At 36.2% G+C, this 26,499-nt stretch overlaps 1 protein-coding gene across 1 annotated transcript; it reads left to right on the top strand.

Annotated features, from left to right (window-relative positions):
* Nucleotides 1-19,897: 19,897 nt before the first annotated feature.
* Nucleotides 19,898-21,453, top strand: LOC113306967 (protein STRICTOSIDINE SYNTHASE-LIKE 3-like). Its single transcript, XM_026555889.1, has one exon. The coding sequence runs from the start codon at nt 19,988-19,990 to the stop codon at nt 21,161-21,163; it is 1,176 nt and encodes a 391-aa protein (XP_026411674.1). The 5' UTR covers nt 19,898-19,987; the 3' UTR covers nt 21,164-21,453.
* The last annotated feature ends 5,046 nt before the right edge of the window (nt 21,454-26,499 follow it).

The following is a 26,499-nucleotide window of genomic DNA, read 5'->3' as shown; positions in this document are numbered from 1 at the left end:
TACCATGTGACGAAAGTCATAATATGTTTCAATCATCTTGAAAATTGCTTTGACGAGAAATGGTGTAACAACTATATAACGTCCTCTAAGAATGTTTAAATGATTGGAATGAGAGTTTAGATTACATAACCAATGGTGGACATAAGCATTGTTGTGGAAACAAATTTATGTATAAGTCCTATTCCTTGAACCAAAGTTTGCGAACTTTGTTGATCAAGAGAACCAGAAGAATGACGTGAGCCAAGTCCGCGAACTCAGTCTGCGAACTGCCGAAGTTCTCAAACTCGAGAATTTTTGCTAGAGTTGACAAGCTACTTGTGTGAAGCTAAGTCCGCGAACTCAATCCACGAACCCAGTCCGCGAACTGGCGAAGTTCTCAAACCCGAGAATTTCTGCTGGGGTTTATAAACTCTGCCCGGTAACTTAAGTCCGTGAACCTAGTCTGCGACCTTGAGAAGTTTATATATCTGAGGATGATTTCTGAACATAAACTTAAAAATACTAAGGAATTCAGTTTGCAAACCGTGGCTATAAAAGTTCATGAACCGATTCAAGTGAATCAAATCATCTTTGCTTCAATTGTGTCTTGTGTAGTACATGAGATTTCCTTGCAATTGAACAACTCTCTAACTAGTTCATTTGAAGTCATTTGAACTAGTTATGGTGAAGAAGAACATGGTTGATATGAAATGCTCATATGGCTAACCATTTGGTTAACTGTTGTTGAACCAACAAGTGCATACGTTTGGGTACGGTTAACAAACCTATAAGCGTGCATTGTCAAGTGTGTATAACAAGCTAAGTTTTCGATCTAACGGTTGAGAAATATTAGCTTGAATCTAAATCAGGTTTTCATCTGACGGTGAATATTGAATGCTTTGTTAGTAAGCTAACATTGATTGCAAACCCTGATTTGAAAGACTATATAAAGGAGACATCTATTATTGTGCAAAACTAATCCCCACACCTTACGTGTGATACTAGTTTGCGTGCTAGAGTCGTTTCTCCTTTAACCTTTGGTTTTCTTCTTCTAAAACCAGGTTAAAGACTTAAGGACTTCATTGGGATTGTGAAGCCAGACCGAAACTACTTTTATCGTAGTTGTTTCATCTAGTCTTGCATCTTCTATCGTACGAGTACAATCCGATTGATTGGTTTGAGATTGATATCTTCGATAGGCAAGATATAAAAAGTAATCACAAACATCTTCGTCTAATTGTTTGTGATTACACAACATCTTGTTTCGCTACTATATGATTAAGATTGTTGTGAGGTGATTGATAACTCTAGGATGTTCTTCGGGAATATAAGACCGGATTATCAATTGGTTCCTGTTCACCTTGATTATTATCAAAAGACGGAACAAAACCTTTAGGGTTTATCTGTGGGAGACATATTGATCCTTTGATATACTTGTCTGTCGGAGACATATTTGTTTATTGTCAAAGCCTGTGATTTTGGGTCGTAGCAACTCTTAGTTTTGGGTGATATCAGCTAAGGGAATCAAGTGTGCAGTATCCTGCTGGGATCAGAGGCGTAGGAGCATAACTGTACCTTGGATCAGTAGGATATTTATTGGGGTTAAACTACAGTCCAGTCCGAAGTTATCTTGGAGTAGGCTAGTGTCTGTAGCGGCTTAATACAGTGCGTGTTCAATCTGGACTAGGTCCAGGGGTTTTTCTGCATTTTCGGTTTCCTCGTTAACAAAATTTTTGGTGTCTGTGTTATTTCAATTTCCGAATTATATTGTTTTATCTTTATAATCGAAATAATACAGGTTGTGCGTTAGATCATCAATTAGAGTAATCCAACCTTTGGTTGTTGATTGTCATTGATTGATCCTTGGATATTGGTCTTTGGTACCATACAAGATATTCCCTGTGTTTGATTAAAGACTCGTTGATTTCTATTAGCTCGAGTAAATCAAAACAAGAGAGATATATTAACTCCTTGAGATACTTTTACCTAGATTTAGTCTAACTTTCTAGTTGATTCTCTAGAAAGTATTTCGGAGTTAGTCCATACAGATTGCTAAGCGAAATATTGGGTGGAGTTGTTAGACCCCCGCTTTTTCAATTGGTTTCAGAGCAGGCAAACACGTTCAAGAACTTACAAGTCTGTGTTTGTAGCGATCTGACCTATAAACAGAGGTGTTATCTCTGTTAACGTACCACCAGTCTTCGATGGCTCTAATTACTTATAGTAGAAAAATGTTATGCGAGCTTTTCTTCAAGCGCGTGATTTTCAATCATGGGTATATGTTGTTAATGGCTATGATGCTCCCGTTGTGGCAGTTTGAGATATAAACGTTCCCAAGAATGTTGGTGAATATAATCCTGCCGAGATACTTGCTGCAAAGCAAAATTCCGACTGTTTGAATGCCATTACCCCAAATCTTAAGCACCATGTGTCAAATTGCACTAGGTCTAAAGATGCTTTGGATATCTTAGAAACCGTATTTGAAGGTAACTCCAATGAAAAGGAAGATTGGCTTCAAAACCTTAATTCCGATTGGGAGAACCTTCTTATGGCAGATGAAGATACATTTGATGAGTTTAATCACAAAGTGTCTGAAATTGTTAATGCATCTTTTTCATTGGGTAAGACTATTCGTGAAAAGGACATTGTGATGAAAATTCTCAGATCGCTGCCATCTAGATACGAGTCTAAGAAGCATGCCATCGTTGAGGGAAATAACCTTGATAATATTTCTAGAAATACATTGTTTGGAAAGCTAGAGATCTTTGATCATGAGAATACATCCAAAATCGGAAAGGATGGTGCTTTTAAAGCACAAAAGCACACTAAGTTACTTGATAAAATTAAAAATGTTTATGTCTCTGAGGATGATCAGTCTGAGGGTGATTTTTCGGATGAAGATCTTGAAAAATCAGTCTCCTTGATCACAAGACAGTTTAGGGATCTTCTATTGAAGAGAAGTAAACGGTTTTCAAGAGACAAACCTAGGTCGTCAGATAAACCTCACAATCGCGTCCCTCCTAAAAACAGGGATGATGACGAGGACATGCCACAATGCTTTAAGTGTAAAGGTTTTGGTCATTTTGTAAACGAGTGCCCAAATCGTAGAAAATACACTGGGAACAAAGGTCTTGCTGTAACACTTGATGAGATGTCTGAGATCTATGATTCTGATGAAGATAGGAAATCAAGTGTTGGTCTTCTATGTGAAAACATTGATTTTGATAATTGTAGCAATACATATATCAACCTTGATGGTTTCAGTGAAGAAGAGAATCCAATCAAGCTGGAAGAATCAATTGACCCATCCTTTGGAAACTCTGTTTGTAATGTTTCAGGATCTACTATGTGTCTGGATGCTTTCACACCACAGATGCCTGAATACTATCCAAGTTTGACGTGACCGTTTTTTTCTCAGAAGGGTCATGAACTATCAAGATTTTACAAGTACAAACATCAAGTGAGGCACACCAACGAACTTCAACGAAGAGAAAATCGATTGGCAAGGAAGCTTAAACTTTCTCAGAAGACTGTTGAGGTATGTAGGATTTTATCTTCGTCTAAGAAGTTGGTTTCCAAAGAAAAAATAAGACCATTGGAGAAGAAAGTATGGTCAAACCGCTTTGATAGACAGGATGCTGAGGATTCCTCTCTAGAGGAAAATGGTGGACAAATTGTTGTTCACCACAACACAAATTGATTGTGTTGTTAGGTAAATCTCGTCTCATGTGCCTAATCAAAAGAGACAAGGTTGTGTACCGATCAGGCTTTAGGAAAAGTTTTTCTTCTTCTTTTCTTAGTTGTTTGTCTATCAAAATAAAAGAAAGGGTTATTATCGATAATTCTACTCTTGATAGGGTTTAGAGTTGGGCGTCCACGAACCTGTTTAAAGGTTGCAAACCCTACATTCCTTTTTCCTCTCTGATATATTTTATATATTAAGACTGCTTGATGAGATTATAAATTCCACTCACAAAAACCAGTTGTTTATAACTGTTCTCTAAGCATCATGTCTTTGGATGGAAGAGATGTCAATATGATTGTTAAGCCATCAATCAAGGAAAAAGAGGAATCTCCAGTAACTCCTTCCTTGAAAAGAAAGAGGATGAATACAAGAAATCCAAGGGTTGTCCCTTCTAACTCTCAGAAGTTTTCTGATGTTCTTGATGAAATAAAGTCTTGCATTTTAAGATCTTTGGAAATTCAGAAGGCCCTGGTTCGATATCATCAGCCAAGACGGTTTGTTGGTATTGACTCCTTCCTCCACGAACCTTATATTCCAATGGTTGTTGTCGACAAGGAGTTTAGGAATGATAAGGAATTTCTCAAAGATATTGTTGCCTAGTATGTCTTCTTTTTGGTTTAGTTGGAAGAATATCTAGTGCTTTGAATAGCAATGATTGTGACTATACATAACTATTATTTTTCATCTTCTTGTTCTTTTTTAGGTTTATTGGTATTAAATTCTAAAAATATTTGGAGAATGATGTTTTGCAGTATTAATATTTATGATTTGATATATTGCAATTTGTTATGGGATATTGGTGTTTACGTCCGTGAACTATGTTTGTCCCATACTTTGTCAAAAGTAAAGTCGTTCGTGTTCGGTATTCACATACTGGTAAAAGAATGAATGGACTTTTGACAAATACAAAAGTTAAGCCTGTGTTGTCAATTATTTGATGGAAGATAGGTTAAAATCTTTTGTTTTCAAGGATTATGTCTATTATTGTCGTTATGAAAATAGTGATTGAAGATAGAATGAATCCTTGTGTATTCCGCAGTATTGATCATCCCTGATCCATATTTTATGTATTACTGTGAGGCTCTGTAATGTATCTTATGTTGAGCATTATACAACCAAGTTGATTTTCTTAGCTTAGTTGTTGTTCCGTGAGATATGTTATGTCGAGCATATTGAACTAAATTAATCATCTTGTTTGGTTATTTAGTTATTGCTCTGTAAGTATTCTTATGTCGAGCAAAAAAAAATGACAATTAAATTGATTAGTTTGTAATTAGTTTGGTTGTGTATTCCAATTAGATTAATTATGGGTTCTCTTGTAATTAATCTATTTGAGTATTTTCGTGTCTCCATAAGTTCTCTTATGTTGAGCACAATCAATTGAATTGATCACTTCTTGTGTTTAATTTGATTTCGTATTCCGATTAAATTAATCATGGGTTTACTTGTGATTAGTTTGATTTAGTTTTTGGATATAGAAAATCATTCTCATGGTTTTTGGTGTCTAATAAAAATCCTTCTTTTCTTTTGAAATTAAGGTCGCTCTTGTTGTTATTTCGGGAATGACATCAAATGGGGGAGAGTTCTTTTGAACTTGTGCTTAATGGTCATATCTTGAAGGGTGTGCGGCTGTGGAAATTTAGAGGGGTTATCTTGTATCTTTAAACTCCTTGATGAATGCATTTATCTTCGGGTTTATGATTCCATCTAAATTAGTTGGTATGTACTTTTTTTCTTTTAGTCATGAAATGTCTCTTTCGGAAATTTCATTATGATCTCGTTCTTGTACCTTTGCCAATTTTATTGACAAAAAAGGGGAGAATTAATATGTAGTTCACACTACAAATACATATGGTTTTCGGATCATTGTGTAAGAGGGAGTGGTTTCCATGTGAGATGGAGTATTGACTAAGGGGGAGTGATACATATCACCATAGTATTATTATTTAAGTTATGATACAATTGGACTTTGACACTGTCTAATAATACTATGACATTGTACAACAATGATCGAGACCGATGCTTTCTCATTGTTATAGCTACGGATCTTCAACAACGGTGATGCTAAAATTGCAACCTTTGGGATCATTGGAGTACTTGGAAGTGACGAAGATTTCGAGGAATGTTGAAGATTAGACATGTGGAATAGGAGCTACTAAAGTTTCTTTATCTTTTTTGTATTATATATATATTGATAGTTTTGTCACTAAAATTGACAAAGGGGGAGATTGTTAGAGCATTGCTCGGTCGAACTCGCATGCGTTGCTATCTCAAGCATGTTTGTCAATGTTAGTGATCAAAACTATAAGTATTGATTTCTAGTCTATTATAGCTAAGTCTCGGACTAGGATAGAAAGTGTAGTTGAGCTCAAGGAATTCATGGAGATTCATCATACAAGTAGAAGAACTACTCAAGGAACCGGTGGAACTTCTCGACAAAAAGGTACGTGAGAACTTGAACTTATCTGTCACTCAAAAGTCTATCTACTCTATCTCCTACTCTTTGAGACAAGAAGTCATATGCTATATATATAGACTTGGATTATACACATTTGGTATTTCGAGCCGAGTATACTTCTCCTATCTATATCTCGAAATATGTGTTGGCAAGATTTTCGCTTCGATCAAGTTTATCTTTACCATGTGAAGAAAGTTATAATATGTTTCAATCATCTTGAAAATTTCTTTGAAGAGAAATGGTGTAACAACTATATAACGTCCTCTAAGAATGTTTCAATGATTGGAATGAGAGTTTAGATTACATAACCAATGGTGGACATAAGCATTGTTGTGGAAAAACATTTATGTATAAGTCCTATTCCTTGAACCAAAGTTTGCGAACTTTGTTGATCAAGAGAACCGGAATAATGGCGTGAGCCAAGTCCGCGAACTGCCGAAGTTCTCAAACCCGAGAATTTCTGCTGGAGTTCGTAAACTCTTCCCGGTAACTTAAGTCCGTGAACCTAGTATGCGACCTTGAGAAGGTTATATATCTGAAGATGATTTCTGAACTTAAACTTAAAAAGACTAAGGAATGCATTTTGCAAACCGTGGCTATAAAATTTCATGAACTGATTCAAGTGAATCAAATCATCTTTGCTTCAATTGTGTCTTGTGTGGTACATGATATTTCCTTGCAATTGAACAACTCTCGAACTAGTTCATTTGAAGTCATTTGAACTAGTTATGGTGAAGAAGAACATGGTTGACATGAAATGCTCATATGGCTAACCATTTGGTTAACTGTTGTTGAACCAACAAGTGCATATGTTTGGGTACGGTTAACAAACCTAGAAGCGTGCATTGTCAGGTGTGTATAACAAGCTAAGTTTTCGATCTAACGGTTGATAAATATTAGCTTGAATCTAAATCAGGTTTTCATCTAACGGTGAATATTAAATGATTTGTTACTAAGCTAACATTGATTGCAAACCCTGATTTGAAAGACTATATAAAAGAGACATCTAGTATTGTGCAAAACTAATCCCCACACCTTACATGTGATACTAGTTTGCATGCTAGAGTCGTTTCTCCTTTAACCTTTGGTTTTCTTCTTCTAAAACCAGGTTAACAACTTAAGGACTTCATTGAGATTGTGAAGCCAGACCGATACCACTTTTATCGTAGTTGTGTGATCTGATCTTGCATCTTCTATCGTACGAGTACAATCAGATTGATTGGCTTGAGATTGATATCTCCTATAGGCAAGATATAAAAAGTAATCACAAACATCTTGTCTCATTGTTTGTGATTCCGCAACATCTTGTTTCGCTACTATACGATTAAGATTGTTGTGAGGTGATTGATAACTCTAGGCTGTTCTTCGAGAATATAAGACCGGATTATCAATTGGTTCCTGTTCACCTTGATTATTATTAAAAGACGGAACAAAACCTTTAGGGTTTATCTGTGAGAGACAGATTGATTCTTTGATAGACTTGTCTGTGGGAGACAGAATTGTTTATTGTCAAAGCCTGCGATTTTTGGGTCGCAGCAACTCTTAGTTTTGGGTGAGATCAGCTAAGGGAATCAAGTGCGCAGTATCCTGCTGGGATCAGAGGCGTAGGAACATAATTGTACCTTGGATCAGTGGAAGATTGATTGGGGTTCAACTACAGTCCAGTCTGAAGTTAGCTTGGAGTAGGCTAGTGTCTGTAGAGGCTTAATACAGTGTGTGTTCAATCTGAACTAGGTCCCGGGGTTTTTCTGCATTTGCGGTTTCCTCGTTAACAAAATTTCTGGTGTCTGTGTTATTTCAATTTCCGCATTATATTGTTTTATCTTTATAATTTAAATAATACAGGTTGTGTGTTAGATCATCAATTAGAGTAATCCAACCTTTGGTTATTGATTGCCATTGATTGATCCTTGTATATTGGTCTTTGGTACCATCCAAGTTATTCCTTGTGTTTGATTAAAGACTCACTGATTTCTATTAGCTCGAGTAAATCAAAACAAAAGAGAGATATTAACTCCTTGAGATACTTTTACTTTGATTGAGTCTGACTGTCTAGTTGATTTTCTAGAAAGTATTTCAGAGTTAGTCCATACAGATTGCTAAGCGAAATATTGGGTGGTGTTGTTAGACCCCCTCTTTTTCAAAGATTATTAAACTCAGATTTAAAGAGATTATGAATGTGGCTAGATATCCAACAATGCAACAAAAAATGGAAGGTTGTTTATTCATATTTGACACAAAGGTAACACTGATTAACCCAAATTTTCCACCTTCTCTTACACAACTTGTCTTGAGTAAGCACTTTTTTTTTGTGGAAGCTAGCCACGTATAAAAAAAAAATTGTAATCAAGCATTTTCAGCAAATGCACCCAAATTTGGGTTGCTTCTGAAATATTGGCATAGATTAGTCGAGTATAAAACTTTTTAATGAAGCAATCACCATCTTGTTTCAAATCTTTCCGAACTCAAATATCCCAATTGTTATTGGGGTACAAATTGGACTTAAAATGCTCTGGGTTTGTTAAGGGTACCGACTACCTAAAGATATTGAATACTACCCAAGCTTGATTAAGATTGTGTTGTTTTGATTTGATTCATCAAAAATAAAATAATATAACACAATAAAACAATTTAAATAGTCTAATTTAGTTTTGATAATTACTCTTTTAATCAATTGCAATTTAGACCAAATTTCAAATTATTTATATGAGACTTCCGGAGCCACAAGTTATTATGTGTGGATCGGTCTAACAAGATTTTAAAACATAATTATAATCATTAAATTAGATAGATACCTAATTATTCTTTTTTTGTTTTTATTAGACATTTGTTAGAACTCTATGTAGCTCAGTCTCATACGGTGCGAATACCGCGTATGTTATTTCTAGTGTCATATATTATTAGAAGGAACCTGTGGATATGAGAGGAATTTGCAAAAAGCTTACTGCCTGGAACAGGGCCGTCTTGATAGACGCATTTATGTGTCTAATTTAGCTCATTTGTATATATTGTTAGTGCTCAATTTTGTACTTATTTGGTTATTTTATTTATTTGTAGGTGTTTTTAGAAGAATAAGGATTTGCGGCGAAATTGGCTGAAAATGCGGCGTTTGGACCTCCGTTGATAGAGTACCGGAAGCGCCCCAGAAGTGTACCGGAAGTACCCCAGAAATACCCCGGAGGAACCCCGAAAAAAGTGCGGAAAATGCCCCAGAGGACACTTGCTATACGGATCCTTGATTTTGGATAAGGGGTAACCTAATTACTAAGGGGTGACCCATTTCCAGGCAGCTGCTAAAGGGACACCAGAACTGGATAGGGGGAGGTCTTCTTCAAATTTCAAATACTGGTTTTGGCGGGAAAAGCCATGCATTTCGCTGTTGATTTTTGATCCGATTGTTGGAGCTGTTTTAGGGAGATTAAACACCGGAAATTGATTGGGCTGGACGTGATATGGATATAAAATTCTAGTATGGATGATTTCATGGGCTTAATTGGGCTAGAATATCCGGGAGAAGCAATCAAAGTTAAAACAGAGAGACGTGTCCTGTTGTGCACTTTCAAAGATTTTTGAGAGATTTCTGGAGGAATTTGACGATGGATTAACATGTACATGGTCTTATTCAAGTTTAGGGAAGAGTTTGGTAGCTATTTTATAGCTAACAACACGTGAAAAAGCTCAACAGAAGGGATTATTCTCTCAACAGCGCAGAGAAGAAAAAGTCGGAATTTTTACGAGTTATTTGGGATTTGAGGGCTATATAAGAGTGGTTTCAAGTCATAGAAAAGTTTAGAAACCCGGAGGAGAGAGTTTAGAGTCCAGGAGAGCCGAGGAGAAGCGATTACAGAGAGTTATTGCTGCTGATGCTGCTGCCATTAAAGCTTCTGAAGAACACGAAGAACAGACTGCTCAGAGCAGTCTTATTTTCTGCAGCGTCAACAGCAGCATCGGGGTGTCGTTGTTTTACAGCAACAGAAAAGTATCGTTTAATTTTCAGCACTTACCTCTTTGTAACAGTGACGCTGTAACACTTATACAGCGTTGCTAATTCCTATTTCATCATATAATCATCAATAAAAACACCTATTAAGCCATGAATACATCTTATGATCATGTTTTTGGGATGAGGAGCTAAACCCATTAGCCAAGGCGACGGAGGAAGCCATTGGTCCTTATTTATGGTATAATTCTAACTTTATTATTTATTTGCAATATTATTACATGATTATTTGCATGGAACTTTAATTGAAAAATTGATTTTTATTGAATAATTGTGATTCATTTTGATGGAGCATGCTTAGTTTAAGACTCTTGATGTTTCATGCTTGGTGTTTACATTTATTACTTCAAAAATCTACAAAAGGCATAATATTAGAATCACTCTAAAAGAAAAATTGCATGAATATTAATTATTAGAATTTATCAAATAATGGGTCAATGGTGGAATCCAAGTCTTGGTGTTTTTCTCTAAAGGTTTGAACTATTTTATTTATTTGTGTGTTTAATTTAAATCTAAAAAAAAAAATTGTTTTCTTCACAAGTCTGAAAAGACCCCTTTTTACCACTACTACTACAATCACTATTTGAAAATCATCAAATTTTTGGTGTGGCTGCTGGGATCTGTGTTTAGGTAGCATTTTTTTTTTTTTAGATTTTTTTTTTTATTATTCTTGTTCTTCTTTACGTTTTTGGTTTTTTTTGTTTCCTTGCAGATTTTTGAAGTTGGAGCGAGAGATAAATTTGCCAAAGCTTGTGGTGATTTACTTAAAGTTTGGGAGTGAAAACCAAAGCTAAAGGAGCGAAAAGAAGAAGATTTTCTTTATTTTGTTAAAAAGAGAGAAAAAAAAGAGACATTTTTATTTTTGTAATTTTTTTTAGACTTTCTTTTCTTTTGTATTTTTTTTTTATGGACTTTGGACATTAATTTTGGGACATTTTTATTTTTATTTTTAAACCCTACGGAAGGGTACCCTTAAATATAAACTGTTTGCAGGGAAGGACGACGATTACAATATCGTCTCGGCCCCTCGGGTTCGCACACGGCATAGGAGTCGTGGCCCGAGTCGACTTCAGCGGTTCTTCGCCCGTCTGGTACGGGAGGTAAAATTCTAAACACCCGCGAATCTCCTGCAAGCGGGTTACTGGACTCCTTAAGGTGAATATATGCTGAGGACTTGAATATGGACTGTTTTTAAATTCCTAGTAAAGGGCAAGGACTGGACCATATAAGATAAGGGTTCGGATTTCATCACCGCTCCCTTATTGCCCGCCTTAGGAAAACGAAACCTAAAGCGAACCTAAGCCTAAAATTTGGACTAGAAAGAGACCTATAGGGTATCGAGCTTAACAGGACAATCATTCGAAAAATATTGGTTACTCTTTTAAGCACACCTCGAAGTTCTTGACGGTTTCTGCGAGTTGAATGCGTGACTGCGCCGCATTGGATCGGTGAGGTTTTGGGTATCAAAGCTCCACTGAGCTTCCCTCGCCTCGATTCAACTTGCTTTAACTCGGATTGATTCCAGAGGGGTTTGCTCAAATTGTAACGAATTCCCTTTCGAAGGATTAGAAGCTGGTCTAGAAACAATCTAAGTGGAGCAATCATGCTTGTTGTTTGCTAGAAATCTTTAGGTTTGCTGTGGTAAAGTCGAGTCAGCCTGCTGTGTGTTTGCTAGAACCTTTCTGTTAGGATTTTTATTTCTTTTTGAATTCTTTTTAGTGTATGCCCGATTTTGTTAATAGGGCTTGGAAAAGAGATACTCTAGGTCGATTGATTAGCGAAAAACCTAGTAGTTCTTCTGATTTAAGCAGGGAGCTCGAAGACTCTTCTTTGGAGAGCCCTGTTTTTTGGAAACTTCAGTTTTGAGAATTTATCTCTGAGTGACAAAAGTACCCCTAGTACTCCAGTTGTGCCAGCGATGGCAACTTTGAAAGATTACATGTTCCCAACTAGGACCAACCGAGCTTCATGCATTAAATTGCCAGCCACTACGGCTAATTTTGAGATAAAACCTAGTATTCTTCAGATGATCCCTATATTCTTAGGAAAAGATGATGAGAACCCTTATTTTCATATTAGGGACTTTGAGGAAATCTGTGGGACAATTAGGATAAAGGACCTTACCGATGAAGTCTTGAAACTTAAGATGTTTCCCTTTTCTTTGAGAGACAAAGCCAAGACCTGGCTTAACAACCTACCGTCTGAATCCATAGAAACATGGCAGGAACTTATCGCTGCCTTCTATATGAAATTCTACCCTAAGCATAAAACTGCAGCTGTTAGGCAGAAAATTAGTGCTAGTGTGCAACAAGAGGGAGAGTCTCTTTATAGGTTTTTAGAGCGATTCAATGATCTCCTATCTCAGTGTCCTCACCATGGATTTGATAATATGAAACTTGTACAGATTATTTATGATGGTTTAGACTATTCGACCAAAGCCATGGTTGAGTCTATGTGCGCTGGTGAGTTCACTAGTAAAAATGCTGATGATGCTTTTACCTTCTTAGGAGCTATCGCTGAAAAATCCCAACAGTGGGAATCTTGTGTTGAACCCCCTAAAAGACTCTTGGTCAATAGAAGTAGCACCAATATGGTAGATACGAGTTTTGCGTCAGATGCTAAGTTTGCTGCTTTGTCCAGAAGGTTAGAAGCTTTGGAAATGGGTCAGTCTAAAAATAGGTCCCTTGTTGAACCTAATAGAGCCTCTCAAGTCTCTAGTTGTGGAATAGAGCCCGATAATTCGTTTTGGGAAGGTCAGGTTAGTGAAGAGCAAGCCCATGCTGTCTATAACAACTCTAGGTTTGAGAACGTCAGAAGTTTGACCCATACTCAGAAACCTACAACCCTGGTTGGAGAAACCATCCTAATTTCTCTTGGTCTAAGGGCCAGAGTCAAGGCCAGTCTAGCAATTCTCAGCCTCCCCCAGGTTTTGGTTTTAAGAACTCTTCAGGTCAAACCCAGTTTCAGAACACTTGAGAAAAAGATCTCTACCTTAGAAACTCTCACTATGTTAGCAAATAACCATGAAATGCTATCAAAGAACCACATGAGCTTTCAACAAGAAACTAGGCAAGAGTTGAAGAATAATTCCCAGAGTCTTGCCAAATTAGAACTTCAAGTAGGACAAATAGCTAAGTTTATAAGTGAGAGAGAAATGGAAGGTTCCCTAGTCATACTGATCCTAACCCTAGAGGAGAGAAATCGTACAATCATGTGAATGCTGTCACAACCCTAAGAAGTGGAAAGAAAGTTGACAACAAGGTCGCCATGCCTGATAGTGAACATGCTGTAGTTCACCCTGCTGAGCCAGAAAATGAGGAGACTGATAGAGTCTCCAAAGAGACCAATGAGGGTCCTGTTGAGCCTCACTTTGTTCCCAGAGCCCCGTTTCCCCAGCTGCTAGTTCCGACTAAGAGGGAGTCCAACTTTAATGATATATTGGAGGTTTTTAAGCATGTTAATATCAACCTTCCATTATTAGATGCAATTAGGCAGATTCCATCTTATGCCAAGTTCCTTAAGGACTTGTGTACGCGAAAGCGTAAGCTCAGTGTCAGAAGAAAGCCTTCATAGCTAGTCATGTGAGTTCTATTATTCAGAATACCACTACTCCTAAGTATAAAGACCCAGGGTCCCCTACCATTGCTTGTACAATAGGTAAGTACCGTGTTGAGAAAGCTTTGCTTGACTTAGGAGCCAGTGTAAATTTACTTCCATATCATGTGTACCTTAAGCTAGGACTTGGTGAGATGAAACCTACCCAGATAACACTCCAGTTAGCTGATAGGTCCGTTAAAATCCCTCGTGGTGTGATCGAGGATGTTCTTATTGAGGTCGACAAGTTTATTTATCCAGTGGATTTCGTGGTCCTAGATACCCAACCTGTCCCCGACCCAGAGAACCAAATACCTGTGATTTTAGGTCGCCCATTCTTAGCTACATCTAATGCGATCATAAACTGTCGAAATGGTATTATGAATCTATCTTTTGGTAATATGACTATTGAGTTGAATATTTTTAATGTAAACAAGCTACATTCTGAGCTAGATAGCACATGTATTGAAGAGGTGAACATGATAGGAACCTTAGTTCAGGAGTCATTACCAAACATCGTACCGGAAAATACATTGGAGAGTTGTTTATCCCATTTTAGCCTGGATTTCGACGATGATAGTAACATTGAACAAGTAAATGCTCTGTTGGATTCTGTTCCTATGTTAGATATTGATATATGGAAAGATAGGTTCGAACCATTACTAGCTTCTGAGTCTATCTTAATACCTTATTTAAAAGAGCCTCCTGAGTTGGAGTCTAATTATACATTTTTAGGCCCACCCGAGTCTTTCCCTGTGATTATAGCCTCCGATTTGGATAGTGATCAGGAAATAGTCCAGAGACCGTGCTTCAAGAAAATAAGGAAGCCTTAGAGTGGACCATAGAAGATATGAAGCAAGCTGAGGATGAACCACCTGATTATGACTTAGAGAAAGCAATTGACCTTTTTCAAGAACCCGATGGTCTAGAAATTAGGAACATTGTGACTAGTCATTGTAGAGGCACCCAAAATTATAAGTTTGGGGGTAGAGATTGTCAATTATCCCCAATAGAAGTCCCTAACTTGGGACTCAAGCCTAGTGCATCTGAGGTATCGCTTGAGTGTATTCAGACTCCACAACCTGATCCGCCTGATAATGTCCAGGAGAAAATCCAAATGTTAGAGACCCGTTTTTCGGATGAATCTGTTTGCCGAGACACTCATATGAAGCCCAAGTGGGCACCTCAGATAAATCCAGTTGTCTTGCGAGAAACTTTAGATCAGGTTGTGTTCTATCTGCTCATTTTTCTGATCTTGAGCATTTGTCTTCTATTTGTGGCAGTTCTATTTGGTCTTATGGACCCACAATTATTTCGACTATTGGTATACGACTTTGGAAGGTGAAAATTCTTTTTGAGGTATTTGATGTCTAGCTAATGACTATAAATTTAGCATTTACTGGGAGGCTCCCGCGTTCATGTGATACGGTAATATCCTTCCTTATTTCTTTTCCCTCCAGTGGTAATAGTTTCTCCTTGTTCATGCTTTTATTTTCATCCTTAGAACATTGAGGACAATGTAAGATTTAAGTTTGGGGGTGGGGAAGAAACACTTTTTGTTAGCTTTTAGTTGCAATAAATAAACTCCAGAGCCTAGAAATTTATGCCTATTGAGGATTGCACTAACTAATCTAAGTGGATGGAAGCATTTTGATTGTAGGAGTTTGAGGAACCAATCTGATTAGATGGAAACATCTAAAGAGTCTATTCATAAAAGCACAGAGCTCAGGTGTTAGAAATAACATGATAGTTTCACCATATCTCGTTGAGTCCTTTTCACTTCTATTTTTATTTTATTTTGTTTTTAAACTATGTTCTCTAAGTAAGGTGGGGCCCACGATTCAAGTTGTTACCAATGCTAGGGTGAATTAGAGTGATTGAGATACCTTCAAAAAAAAAAAAAAAAAAAGTTGAAAAAAAAAAAAAAAAAAAAAAAGTTGAAAAAAAGAAAAAGAAAGAAAAGAAAAATGGTAGTTACCAAAAAAAAAAAAAAAAAAAAAAAAAAAAAAAAAAAAAAAAAAATGAAAGAAAGAAATTGAGACCAGACCATTTGACCAAAAGGAATAAATTCAATAAAGTCGACCACTGGTACCCTTGTATATGCCAATGTGTTGATATTAGTCAGACTAGTATCTCAATCCATTAGGATAGGTTCATTTTGGCGGAGGCCTTCAGACAGATATGGGAAACGTCGTTCACTTAGTAAACATCAAAACCATCTATGTTTTCTATATCCATCTTCTTGATCTATCCATGTGATTAGTTTAGACTCCGAATATGATGTCCATAGTGCAACTATCTGAGTAGAGCTCTGTCACTTTATATGAATTTTAGTATGCTTGAGTGCAAACTCGTGTACAACAATTGGAATTTCGCATCAGGGTACTTCTTCCTGTAGTCAATAAGTATGCCAACCAAGGAGATTCTTTAGTGCCTTCCAAGGTTCTGCGTAGATAGTTAAGGTCTGGAGTACAGGTTTTGTGGGTATATCTCTGGTAAGCCCTCCCGAGACTATAACTCGGCCACTAGGGCCACCTAGGGGTTTAAAGGCTTATTGCATACGCTAAATGCAATCGACGGTGAGTTAGGATTTTATTTTGTAGTTTTGATTTGCTCGGGACTAGCAAATAATAAGTTTGGGGGTATTTGATAGACGCATTTATGTGTCTAATTTAGCTCATTTGTATATATTGTTAGTGCTCAATTTTGTACTTATTTGGTTATTTTATTTATTTGTAGGTGTTTTTAGAAGAATAAGGATTTGCGGCGAAATTGGCTGAAAATGCGGCGTTTGGACCTCCGTTGATAGAGTACCGGAAGCGCCCCAGAAGTGTACCGGAAGTACCCCAGAAATACCCCGGAGGAACCCCGAAAAAAGTGCGGAAAATGCCCCAGAGGACACTTGCTATACGGATCCTTGATTTTGGATAAGGGGTAACCTAATTACTAAGGGGTGACCCATTTCCAGGCAGCTGCTAAAGGGACACCAGAACTGGATAGGGGGAGGTCTTCTTCAAATTTCAAATACTGGTTTTGGCGGGAAAAGCCATGCATTTCGCTGTTGATTTTTGATCCGATTGTTGGAGCTGTTTTAGGGAGATTAAACACCGGAAATTGATTGGGCTGGACGTGATATGGATATAAAATTCTAGTATGGATGATTTCATGGGCTTAATTGGGCTAGAATATCCGGGAGAAGCAATCAAAGTTAAAACAGAGAGACGTGTCCTGTTGTGCACTTTCAAAGATTTTTGAGAGATTTCTGGAGGAATTTGACGATGGATTAACATGTACATGGTCTTATTCAAGTCTAGGGAAGAGTTTGGTAGCTATTTTATAGCTAACAACACGTGAAAAAGCTCAACAGAAGGGATTATTCTCTCAACAGCGCAGAGAAGAAAAAGTCGGAATTTTTACGAGTTATTTGGGATTTGAGGGCTATATAAGAGTGGTTTCAAGTCATAGAAAAGTTTAGAAACCCGGAGGAGAGAGTTTAGAGTCCAGGAGAGCCGAGGAGAAGCGATTACAGAGAGTTATTGCTGCTGCTGCTGCTGCCATTAAAGCTTCTGAAGAACACGAAGAACAGACTGCTCAGAGCAGTCTTATTTTCTGCAGCGTCAACAGCAGCATCGGGGTGTCGTTGTTTTACAGCAACAGAAAAGTATCGTTTAATTTTCAGCACTTACCTCTTTGTAACAGTGACGCTGTAACACTTATAAAGCGTTGCTAATTCCTATTTCATCATATAATCATCAATAAAAACACCTATTAAGCCATGAATACATCTTATGATCATGTTTTTGGGATGAGGAGCTAAACCCATTAGCCAAGGCGACGGAGGAAGCCATTGGTCCTTATTTATGGTATAATTCTAACTTTATTATTTATTTGCAATATTATTACATGATTATTTGCATGGAACTTTAATTGAAAAATTGATTTTTATTGAATAATTGTGATTCATTTTGATGGAGCATGCTTAGTTTAAGACTCTTGATGTTTCATGCTTGGTGTTTACATTTATTACTTCAAAAATCTACAAAAGGCATAATATTAGAATCACTCTAAAAGAAAAATTGCATGAATATTAATTATTAGAATTTATCAAATAATGGGTCAATGGTGGAATCCAAGTCTTGGTGTTTTTCTCTAAAGGTTTGAACTATTTTATTTATTTGTGTGTTTAATTTAAATCTAAAAAAAAAAATTGTTTTCTTCACAAGTCTGAAAAGACCCCTTTTTACCACTACTACTACAATCACTATTTGAAAATCATCACGTCTCTGACATATAGACGACCTTTTGCAAAAGAGCTCGTGACGCCTTTTTCTTTTCCACTTATCATGCTCATGACTTACATCACGAACCCTTTCGTTTCCAGCTTGTTGGAAGTTAAACCAATATATTGATGAAGTTATTATTGAAAACAACTAGTCGAAGTTGATGTTGACTGAGTGAAGCAACTAGTAGAAGTTGATACTACTTCTATGGAAGCAATTGGGTGAAGTTGACGCCGTATTCTGGAAGCAACTAGAAGAAGTTGACATGGCGTGTTTGGTTTGGACATGAAGTAAACTTGTGAAGCAAGGTGTTTTGGTTCTAGAGTGTTCTAGAAGAGTTCTTGTATTTAGAGTTTGATTTATGTTAGGAATGTGCGCTTTATTTAGAGTTTGTTTATATTCGGAAAGTTGTTTGAGTGATTGTCAAGTTTGTGAGACTATAAGTAGGTTGTTTAGCCATGAGAATTGTACACCGAATTTGATTATCAATGTATTTTTTTTATTGCTTTCGCATGTGCTCTCCTCTCTCTTGCTCGATCCTACATATCTGAAAAACTTCCTACTAAACTACATGACTTTTTAACAATAAACTTATCAACGGATATTAATTAAGATTTACTACCGCATTATTTTTTCTCTTTGAGTTTACGTCCAGCGAATCCATCTTCAACTGGTATGACCATATCGTAGAACACATATGTAAGTAAATTAATCAAGAGTATGCAGGGAAATAAAGGCAAGACAATTAGTACCCGAATCTAGCTTTATTAGCTCTTTGGAGGATCCAAAAAATTCCACCTAGGTCAGTGAGGTTACCTACAACAATACGCTGCAACTAGTTAACAACTAACAAAAATTGGTTCAATAATCTTAATAGAAAACTATTAGTATGAAGCAATCAAAATATTAACAAGAATTTATGATTCATACATTGTGTCTTTATAATTGAAAAACCATTATAAAATAAAAACAAAACAGTTTAGTAGAGGGAAATAAATTGAAACTAGCAAAGAAAGTGACAAGTTTACACGATGACATACAAGTATAAGTGCTGAATGGAAAGTGGAAATACAACCAATATACTTGGACTGATTTTTTTTCTTGCCTGCTTCAATTTTAGCTTGAGGATTGAGGTAGGGTTTGACGGTAACTCCTATTCTTGTTCACGAGAAGCATTAATATGAACAGGTCGACGATTAGCAAATTGATGAGGAAACTATGTTTCACATGTATGGTAAATTCAGTACTACCAAAAAAAGAAAAATTTATTGGGCCATCAATAAAAGCCCGTAATAGCTTAAAGAAAAATCCGCCCTGTGCACCTACACAAGTTGACGGGCTTCAGCGCCGGGGGCCTGGTCTGGAATGGTTTGAGAATGTCTTGGATTTCTATAGGAAATCAAGTGAAACTAGCTACTCCAAATTGACGAATGTAATTCACCAATAAGACGGAATCCAACTTTCTCGCCTGATGTTATCAAGCACATTAATTACCTACACATTATAGTTTACTCCAACCTCTCAGTTTTTTCCTATAGTGAATGAAAATTCATTTATTTATTTTATTGTGAAAGAGTTGATTTCATTTGATTATTTTTTGTTTGCCAAGTTCCTTTTGAATAAAGATTTATGATTATATATGAAACGAACTACGTCAACCTGACATGCAAAACAAATGCCAAGCTAGTTTATATGTTTTGCTCATGCATTTTTCGCATGTATGCAAATGAAATTCCCATGAGCACTCGGGCAGTTGATAGTTTGATTAACATGCTTGAACTCTTTAAAGAGCAATAATAAAAGGAATACTAGAAAGCAAGAACCGCCGGAACTTCAAACAAAACAACCGAGACCAAACCAGAGAATCACAAACTTAAACCAATTTCCTCATTCCCGAAACTCTAATTTTGTTCTTACCTTGTTCGTCAACAATGGCATTATTAGCCAAAATCTTTGCGTTATTCTTTCTACTACTAGCTGTTTATTGTGCAACTGATCCATTTAAACATAGTTCAATTGCTGAATTCCCAAATTTTGTAGCTCATAAAGTTGACATGTATCCATGGTCAGAGTTATCAACCGAGAGAGATAGCGAGAATTTGTTACAGAAATCAGAAATCAAGTTTTTGAATCAGGTACGAGGACCTGAAAGTATTGCTTTTGATCCACTTGGTCGCGGTCCATATACCGGACTTGCTGACGGGAGAATCGTTTTCTGGAATGGTGAGTCTTGGACTGATTTTGCTTATACTTCTCCAAACAGATCAGAGCTGTGCAACCCACAAGCGTCAGATGCATATGTGAAAAATGAGCATATTTGTGGACGACCACTGGGACTTCGGTTTGATAAGAAAACCGGAGACTTGTATATTTGTGATGCATATCTCGGCTTGATGAAGGTCGGACCAGAAGGTGGATTAGCTACATCACTTGTAACTGAGGCAGAAGGAGTGCAGTTGAAATTCACAAATGATTTGGATATTGACGATGAAGGAAACATATATTTTACGGATAGTAGCGTTACATACCAGAGAAGGAACTTTATTCAGCTGGTTTCCTCCGGAGACAATACGGGAAGGCTTTTGAAATACAATCCAAACACAAAGGAAACGACCGTCCTTGTGAGAAACCTCCAGTTCCCTAATGGATTAACCATGAGCAAAGACAAGTCATTCTTAATCTTCTGTGAAGGATCCATCGGTAGGTTGAGTAGATACTGGTTGAAAGGAGAGAAAGCAGGGGCTTCTGAGGTGTTTGCCATTTTACATGGATTTCCCGATAATGTCAGAACTAATGAGAAGGGAGAATTTTGGGTGGCTATCCACTGTCGTCGAACGAATGTCAGCTATATAAGTGGTCTTTACCCTGGGTTAAGGAAATTTTGGCTGAAGCTCCCGATTACAGACAAGATCCAATATCTGCTCAGTATTGGAGGCCGACTTCACGGAATGCTTGTCAAGTACAGCCCTGAGGGTAAACTCTTGCAAATATTGGAGGACAGTGAAGGTAAAGTCGTGAAAGCTGCAAGTGAAGTGGAAGAGAGAGATGGAAAGCTATGGATAAGTAGTGTTTTGATGCCGTTTGTTGCCGTTTATCAGTTGGATTAGCCAGTGCAGTTTGCATTAAAAAAAGGAGCAAATATCAAACTTCAAATCAAGCAAATATATAACGGCATCATTTTACCAGCTTTAATAAGTAACTGAACAAACACTTGCTACTATTCAAGTCAGTGCATATTGTTGTTCCCTTTATCTATTTTTTTTCTTTGATATGAAGCCAATCGAAGACTTTGAAATTGGATGTTGACTAAGAAATGGGATATAAATGTGATTTTCAAAAATGAACTAGCTAGTTTCATCGCCTAAACAAATTGATGTTGTCGGTATGATGTATGTCCAACAAGTAGATTAAACCTGGAGACAAAATTCATCAGGCATCCACTGTAAAAGTGTATAACATGTAAACACATGCAGTCTTGTTTCTCTTAAACCATCTATATCCATCCAAATCACCACCGATTTCCCCTGTTTTCTAGCGATGGTCATCATTAGCAATTTTTTCAACAGTAAAATATGTACAACTAGAATCATCATATCCAACAACATCAACTCCACCACCATTAATAAGTTTACATTTTACTTGAGCCTCTTTTGATGGACCGAATCCAAGAAGAGCAAGACGAACTCCATCGAATATTTATGCAAACATTTTAGAAGCATTCAACAAATACGAACAGACAAACCATACATGCACACGATCAATTCCAGATTCTTACATGTTTAACTTCAATTACAGCGGAGCAGTTCTACGCTAATAACCTAATCAATTTAAATCTCAAAATCCATCTTTCAGTTCATCCTCCTCGATGTCTGAATAGCACCCATTAACGGAACGTTCAATTTCCCAATCAGAAACCATCCCTTCCTCACATAACAACAAAGCCCAAACTCTGCCTTCGTTCCTACCACAAATTAAGTTGCTACCCAGAACGCAATCCAAATCACTTATTCAATTCATACTTTAACCATTTCATACATACACCTGAAAGTAAACTCACAACTTACCGGCAGAAGAGCGAAAAAGAATGACCGCACATCCTTCCAATTAATCAAAATGTTTGAGGGTAAAAATAAATGTCACTGATGCGCACGTGTAAGGTCACACATGTGAGATATTAGTCGCTTAACGGTTTGTTTTAGATATCTTAATTTTTTCCGTTATGGGATAGATCCCCAAACGAATTACTAAAAACGGGACATATTTTCAATTTTCCCAAATTTAAACTTTACCCAGGGAAATCTAAAAAAATGTTAATGTCGTGTACCTGAATGAGTTCCAATAAAAAGAATGAGCGATTTCACACTTGAATTTCTTTTCTTTTTAACCTACACTGACTAATAAATGTTACCTTTCTTTTTTTTCTTTTGTTTTATTCTCCATGAAAAGGGAACTTTTTCAGAGAACAACAAAGAATATAAACAAGAAAACTTAATTGTGTAACAATGAAATTGATTAATAAAATAAAATACACTTGCTTGTTTCAACATTTAGGATCAAAGCAAAAAATAAAAACAGATTGTTGGTTGCAGCAGTGAAAACATTAATTTAATCTGATAACTATAACGATAGTTTACTCCAACGTCTGATTTGTTTGATTCATATAGTTTTCTTTCCTTCAAAATAATACCGGCATACATCGGAGATAAGTTTCTCATGTTCATCCCATTCTTCTACTAATTATAGGAAAAACTATCACGTAACCAAAATGCAAAAATTTGTTGTTGCCTTCTCATATTATGTGATAGTTTCTCCATTCATGATTTTGCATTTATATCATTTTATTTTCATGTCAACCTTTATAAAAAATCAAAATTATAAATATAAAGTATATGCAGTCAACTCAAAAACAAAGATACATCTTAGAAACAAGTTTTACGACTATAATCAACTTGAAGGCTAACTAATGTAGTTTATAGTGAGTTTCAAGATGATAAATTCTTCGGAACAATAATCATGTTCTATAAATTTTGTTAAATCACCACATTAGCATTTGTGAACCACACTCATCAATGTAGGTTATTTAAATTTTGCAAAAACATAAAGCAAATTGATTTTTAGGTGTGGAAACCATAGAGAATGCGTTAATGCATTAGGCATCCATTGCATAAGTGTATAGTAAACTTGAGTATTCTTTTAAAAAGACACAACATACATTATTGATAATACTAAAAATCTATAAATCTAAGGTACATTAGAATCAAGGATATAACATATAATATCACTTGCAAACATGTTTTTGAGCACCAATATGGCAAGGAAATACCTAGTTGAATTCTTTCAAGGAAAAAAAAAACTTGTTTAACTAATTGTATTAGTTTCTTCCTATGTTTTCAAGAGTAACCATGATAAAAGTCAATCTGGACCCAACAAAATCCAAAAGAATGTTAGTATCTAGTCCAACAAAAGAGTAAAATTTTAGGCGTGCAAGTGTTAGTGCATCAGGGATTTAGGCATGTAATGTGTGTATGTGTAACCAGTACACATTGAGTAAATTAGCAGGATACTTAAGGAAAGATTATTAGCAGGATACTTGCATCCAAACGTACACCATTGACATTTGATACTAAAGATCTATAAATCTAACTTTACATTAGATAGAATCAATTGCCAACGTATTGTAGCTTCCTCGCCTTCTTATGTTTTCAATAACAACCGGGATAAAATTTAAGCTGAACCCAATGCAATCCAAAATAATGTTAACATCGTATACATCAGAAATGAATTCCAACATCCTTATGAATGCATGTACTTAACAGGTTGAATATTCATAATGCTCTGGCATACATGCTTGATCATTTTAGCCGTATGGAAAAAAAATTGGCCATCCGGTTAGTATCTAAAAAGCAATCGGCAAACTTCTGAAATGGAAAAATGAACTAACGACCTTTTCACTTATTGCTTATCTGGCGGTCAATGAAAAATGAACATTCTTTTTCTTTCTTTTACTTATTTCTTGGTTAACAAAGTAATTTATTAGAAAATGATATTATACTACAAAAAAACTAATGAAAAATAGACGATCTGAATCAGATGCGTAAACAATCAAAGTTGATTATTTGAATCCAATGTACCGATTGTCTCTTTTATTTATCAAATCTTTAGTGTTCATGATCATTCCAAGTCGTTTTAAAAAAAAACTTGGAATTAGATTGTTGGATGTAATAAAAGAAATAGCGGTTGAATTTTACAGAAAATACAATAGTTTACCATAACATCTAATTTTGTTGGACTCGTATAAATCTCATTTCCTTTCGTTTCTCTTCGAAAATAACATGTTTAGTAAAAGTTGGAGATAAATTTCTCATATTCTTCTATTAAATATACTGCTTTCATATAAATAAATAAAATGTGAAAGTTTGTTGTTGCCTTCTCATTTTATGTGACAGTCGTATTCATAAGTTTTGCTTGATATCGTTTTATTTTCATGTCACGCCTTCGAGGATAAAAACCGTTAAGAATGATTAAAATTTATAATTTAAAAATACGATGTTCAACATTTACAGTACGTTTTAAGATTATGTCAGACTGTACGCTATATGATGGGATGGTAAATCCTTTAAAGTGATTATCAAATGGACACATTAGAGAAGTTCTTATGGACTCTACAAACTATAAGTTTGTTCATTTTGCTCCCACTATGGACTCAACAAACATTAAAAATGGATGGGCAAACCAACAAAAGTGTTGGTTTGTTGAGTGAGACGGAAGAATGGACGCGCGCTTGATAGAACATCGGGCGGTAGAGGAACACTCGCTGGGAGTGTCCCAAAATCGCCAGTTTTTCTTTCACACGCCAACGTCTGTGCTAAATCCTCCAGCATGTGACACAAAACCGCCAATGGCTAAATCTGGACGGATGAAAAATCTTGTGATCCAACGACTATAATCTTGAGTTCTATAAATACTCCTCATTTCAACTCCAAACTCACACATTCTACACATTCTAAATCTCTTTGTTAGAGTATTGCTCGGTCGAACTCGCAAGCGTTGCTATCTCAAGCTTGTTTGTCAAGTTTAGTTGTCAAAACTATAAGTCTTGATTTCTAGTCTACTTATAGCTAAGTCTCGGATTAGGATAGTAACTGTAGTTGAGCATTAGACTTCACGACATTCATCGATTGAAGACGAAAAAAAAACTAAGAGGAGATTGTGGAACTTCATTAACAAAAGGTATCTGGAGACTTGAACTCATCTATCACTCAAAAGTCTATCTACTCTATCTCCTATTTGAGACAAAAGTCGTATAGCTATATAGACTTCGATTATACAAATTTGATATTTCGAGATGAGTTTAACTCGCCTACATATTTCTCGAAATATGTGTTGGTAAGCTTTCGCCTTAACCAAGTTCATCTTATATTCTTGACGAAAGTCAAAAGATGATCATGTGAAAATCGCCTTGTAACATCTTACATGATTTGTGTGAGACAACATTTGATGTAGACTCAGAATGTTTCGTATTTATCATTCGATCACTTAAAAATTTCTTTGAAGCTAATAGTTTGTGTGAGACAGCTATTCCCGTCTTTCGAGAATGTTTCGATGATTGAAATAAGAGTTTAGAACAAATAATCATGATTGGATATAGCACAGTATGCATACTTGTATGCTAACTGTTGCAAGATATTCCAAGCCCGAGAACCATGGTTTTTAAAATCGCATGATTTGTGATTCAAATCGTGCGATTCTCTTCATTTTATCCCATACCGATTCAAGTCGTATGATTGAATCGAATCTCCTTAGAATCGTTCACATTCTTCTAATTATGCGATTTTTGACCGTTGACCGTTGAATGGGGGGCTATCATTAGATTTAAAAATAAACTTAGTTGGGGGAGATTCGAACTATGGACCCCCTCTCCTGCTAGTTGGTAGTCAGACCACCGTTTCATGTTCTTTTTTGTGATTATATTCAACTTCTAATATACTTATACATATTTTATCACATGTGGTCATTGGATTTCTAATACAAACATTCTTATTTTTTTTATTTTAAGGTAATATAAAAATGACTAAGAATCTTCGATTCACGATTCAATATACGATTCGATTCTCAAAATTCAAAAACCGATTCGCGTTGCGATTTACGATTTCACAACCTTGCCGAGAACCATGGTATGCATACCCGTATGCGTACTGATTGGTTTAGTGTAGATCCGGGAACTAAGCGTGCTGGCGTGAGTTTCAAGTTCCGGGACTTAACTGAGTTTGGTGGTATGTATACCCGTTCGCGTACTATAAACCCAAACTTAGTCTGGCCACTTAGGTATGCGTACCCGTTCGCATACTTGAGTATGTTATGTTCAAAAATTGGTTTGTTCATGAACTAATACATTTATATAATAAGGAATACAATCTTTTGAAAACCGTGGCTATAATTCTCA

This window comes from Papaver somniferum, chromosome 8, assembly GCF_003573695.1.
Source record: "Papaver somniferum cultivar HN1 chromosome 8, ASM357369v1, whole genome shotgun sequence".
NCBI classification, from domain to species: Eukaryota; Viridiplantae; Streptophyta; class Magnoliopsida; order Ranunculales; family Papaveraceae; genus Papaver; species Papaver somniferum.
This window is presented reverse-complemented; position numbering and strand designations above follow the sequence as displayed.

What these genes read in the sequence shown, in the direction of transcription:
- LOC113306967 (XM_026555889.1), top strand. Translation starts at nt 19,988, where the DNA reads ATGGCATTATTAGCCAAAATCTTTGCGTTATTCTTTCTACTACTAGCT.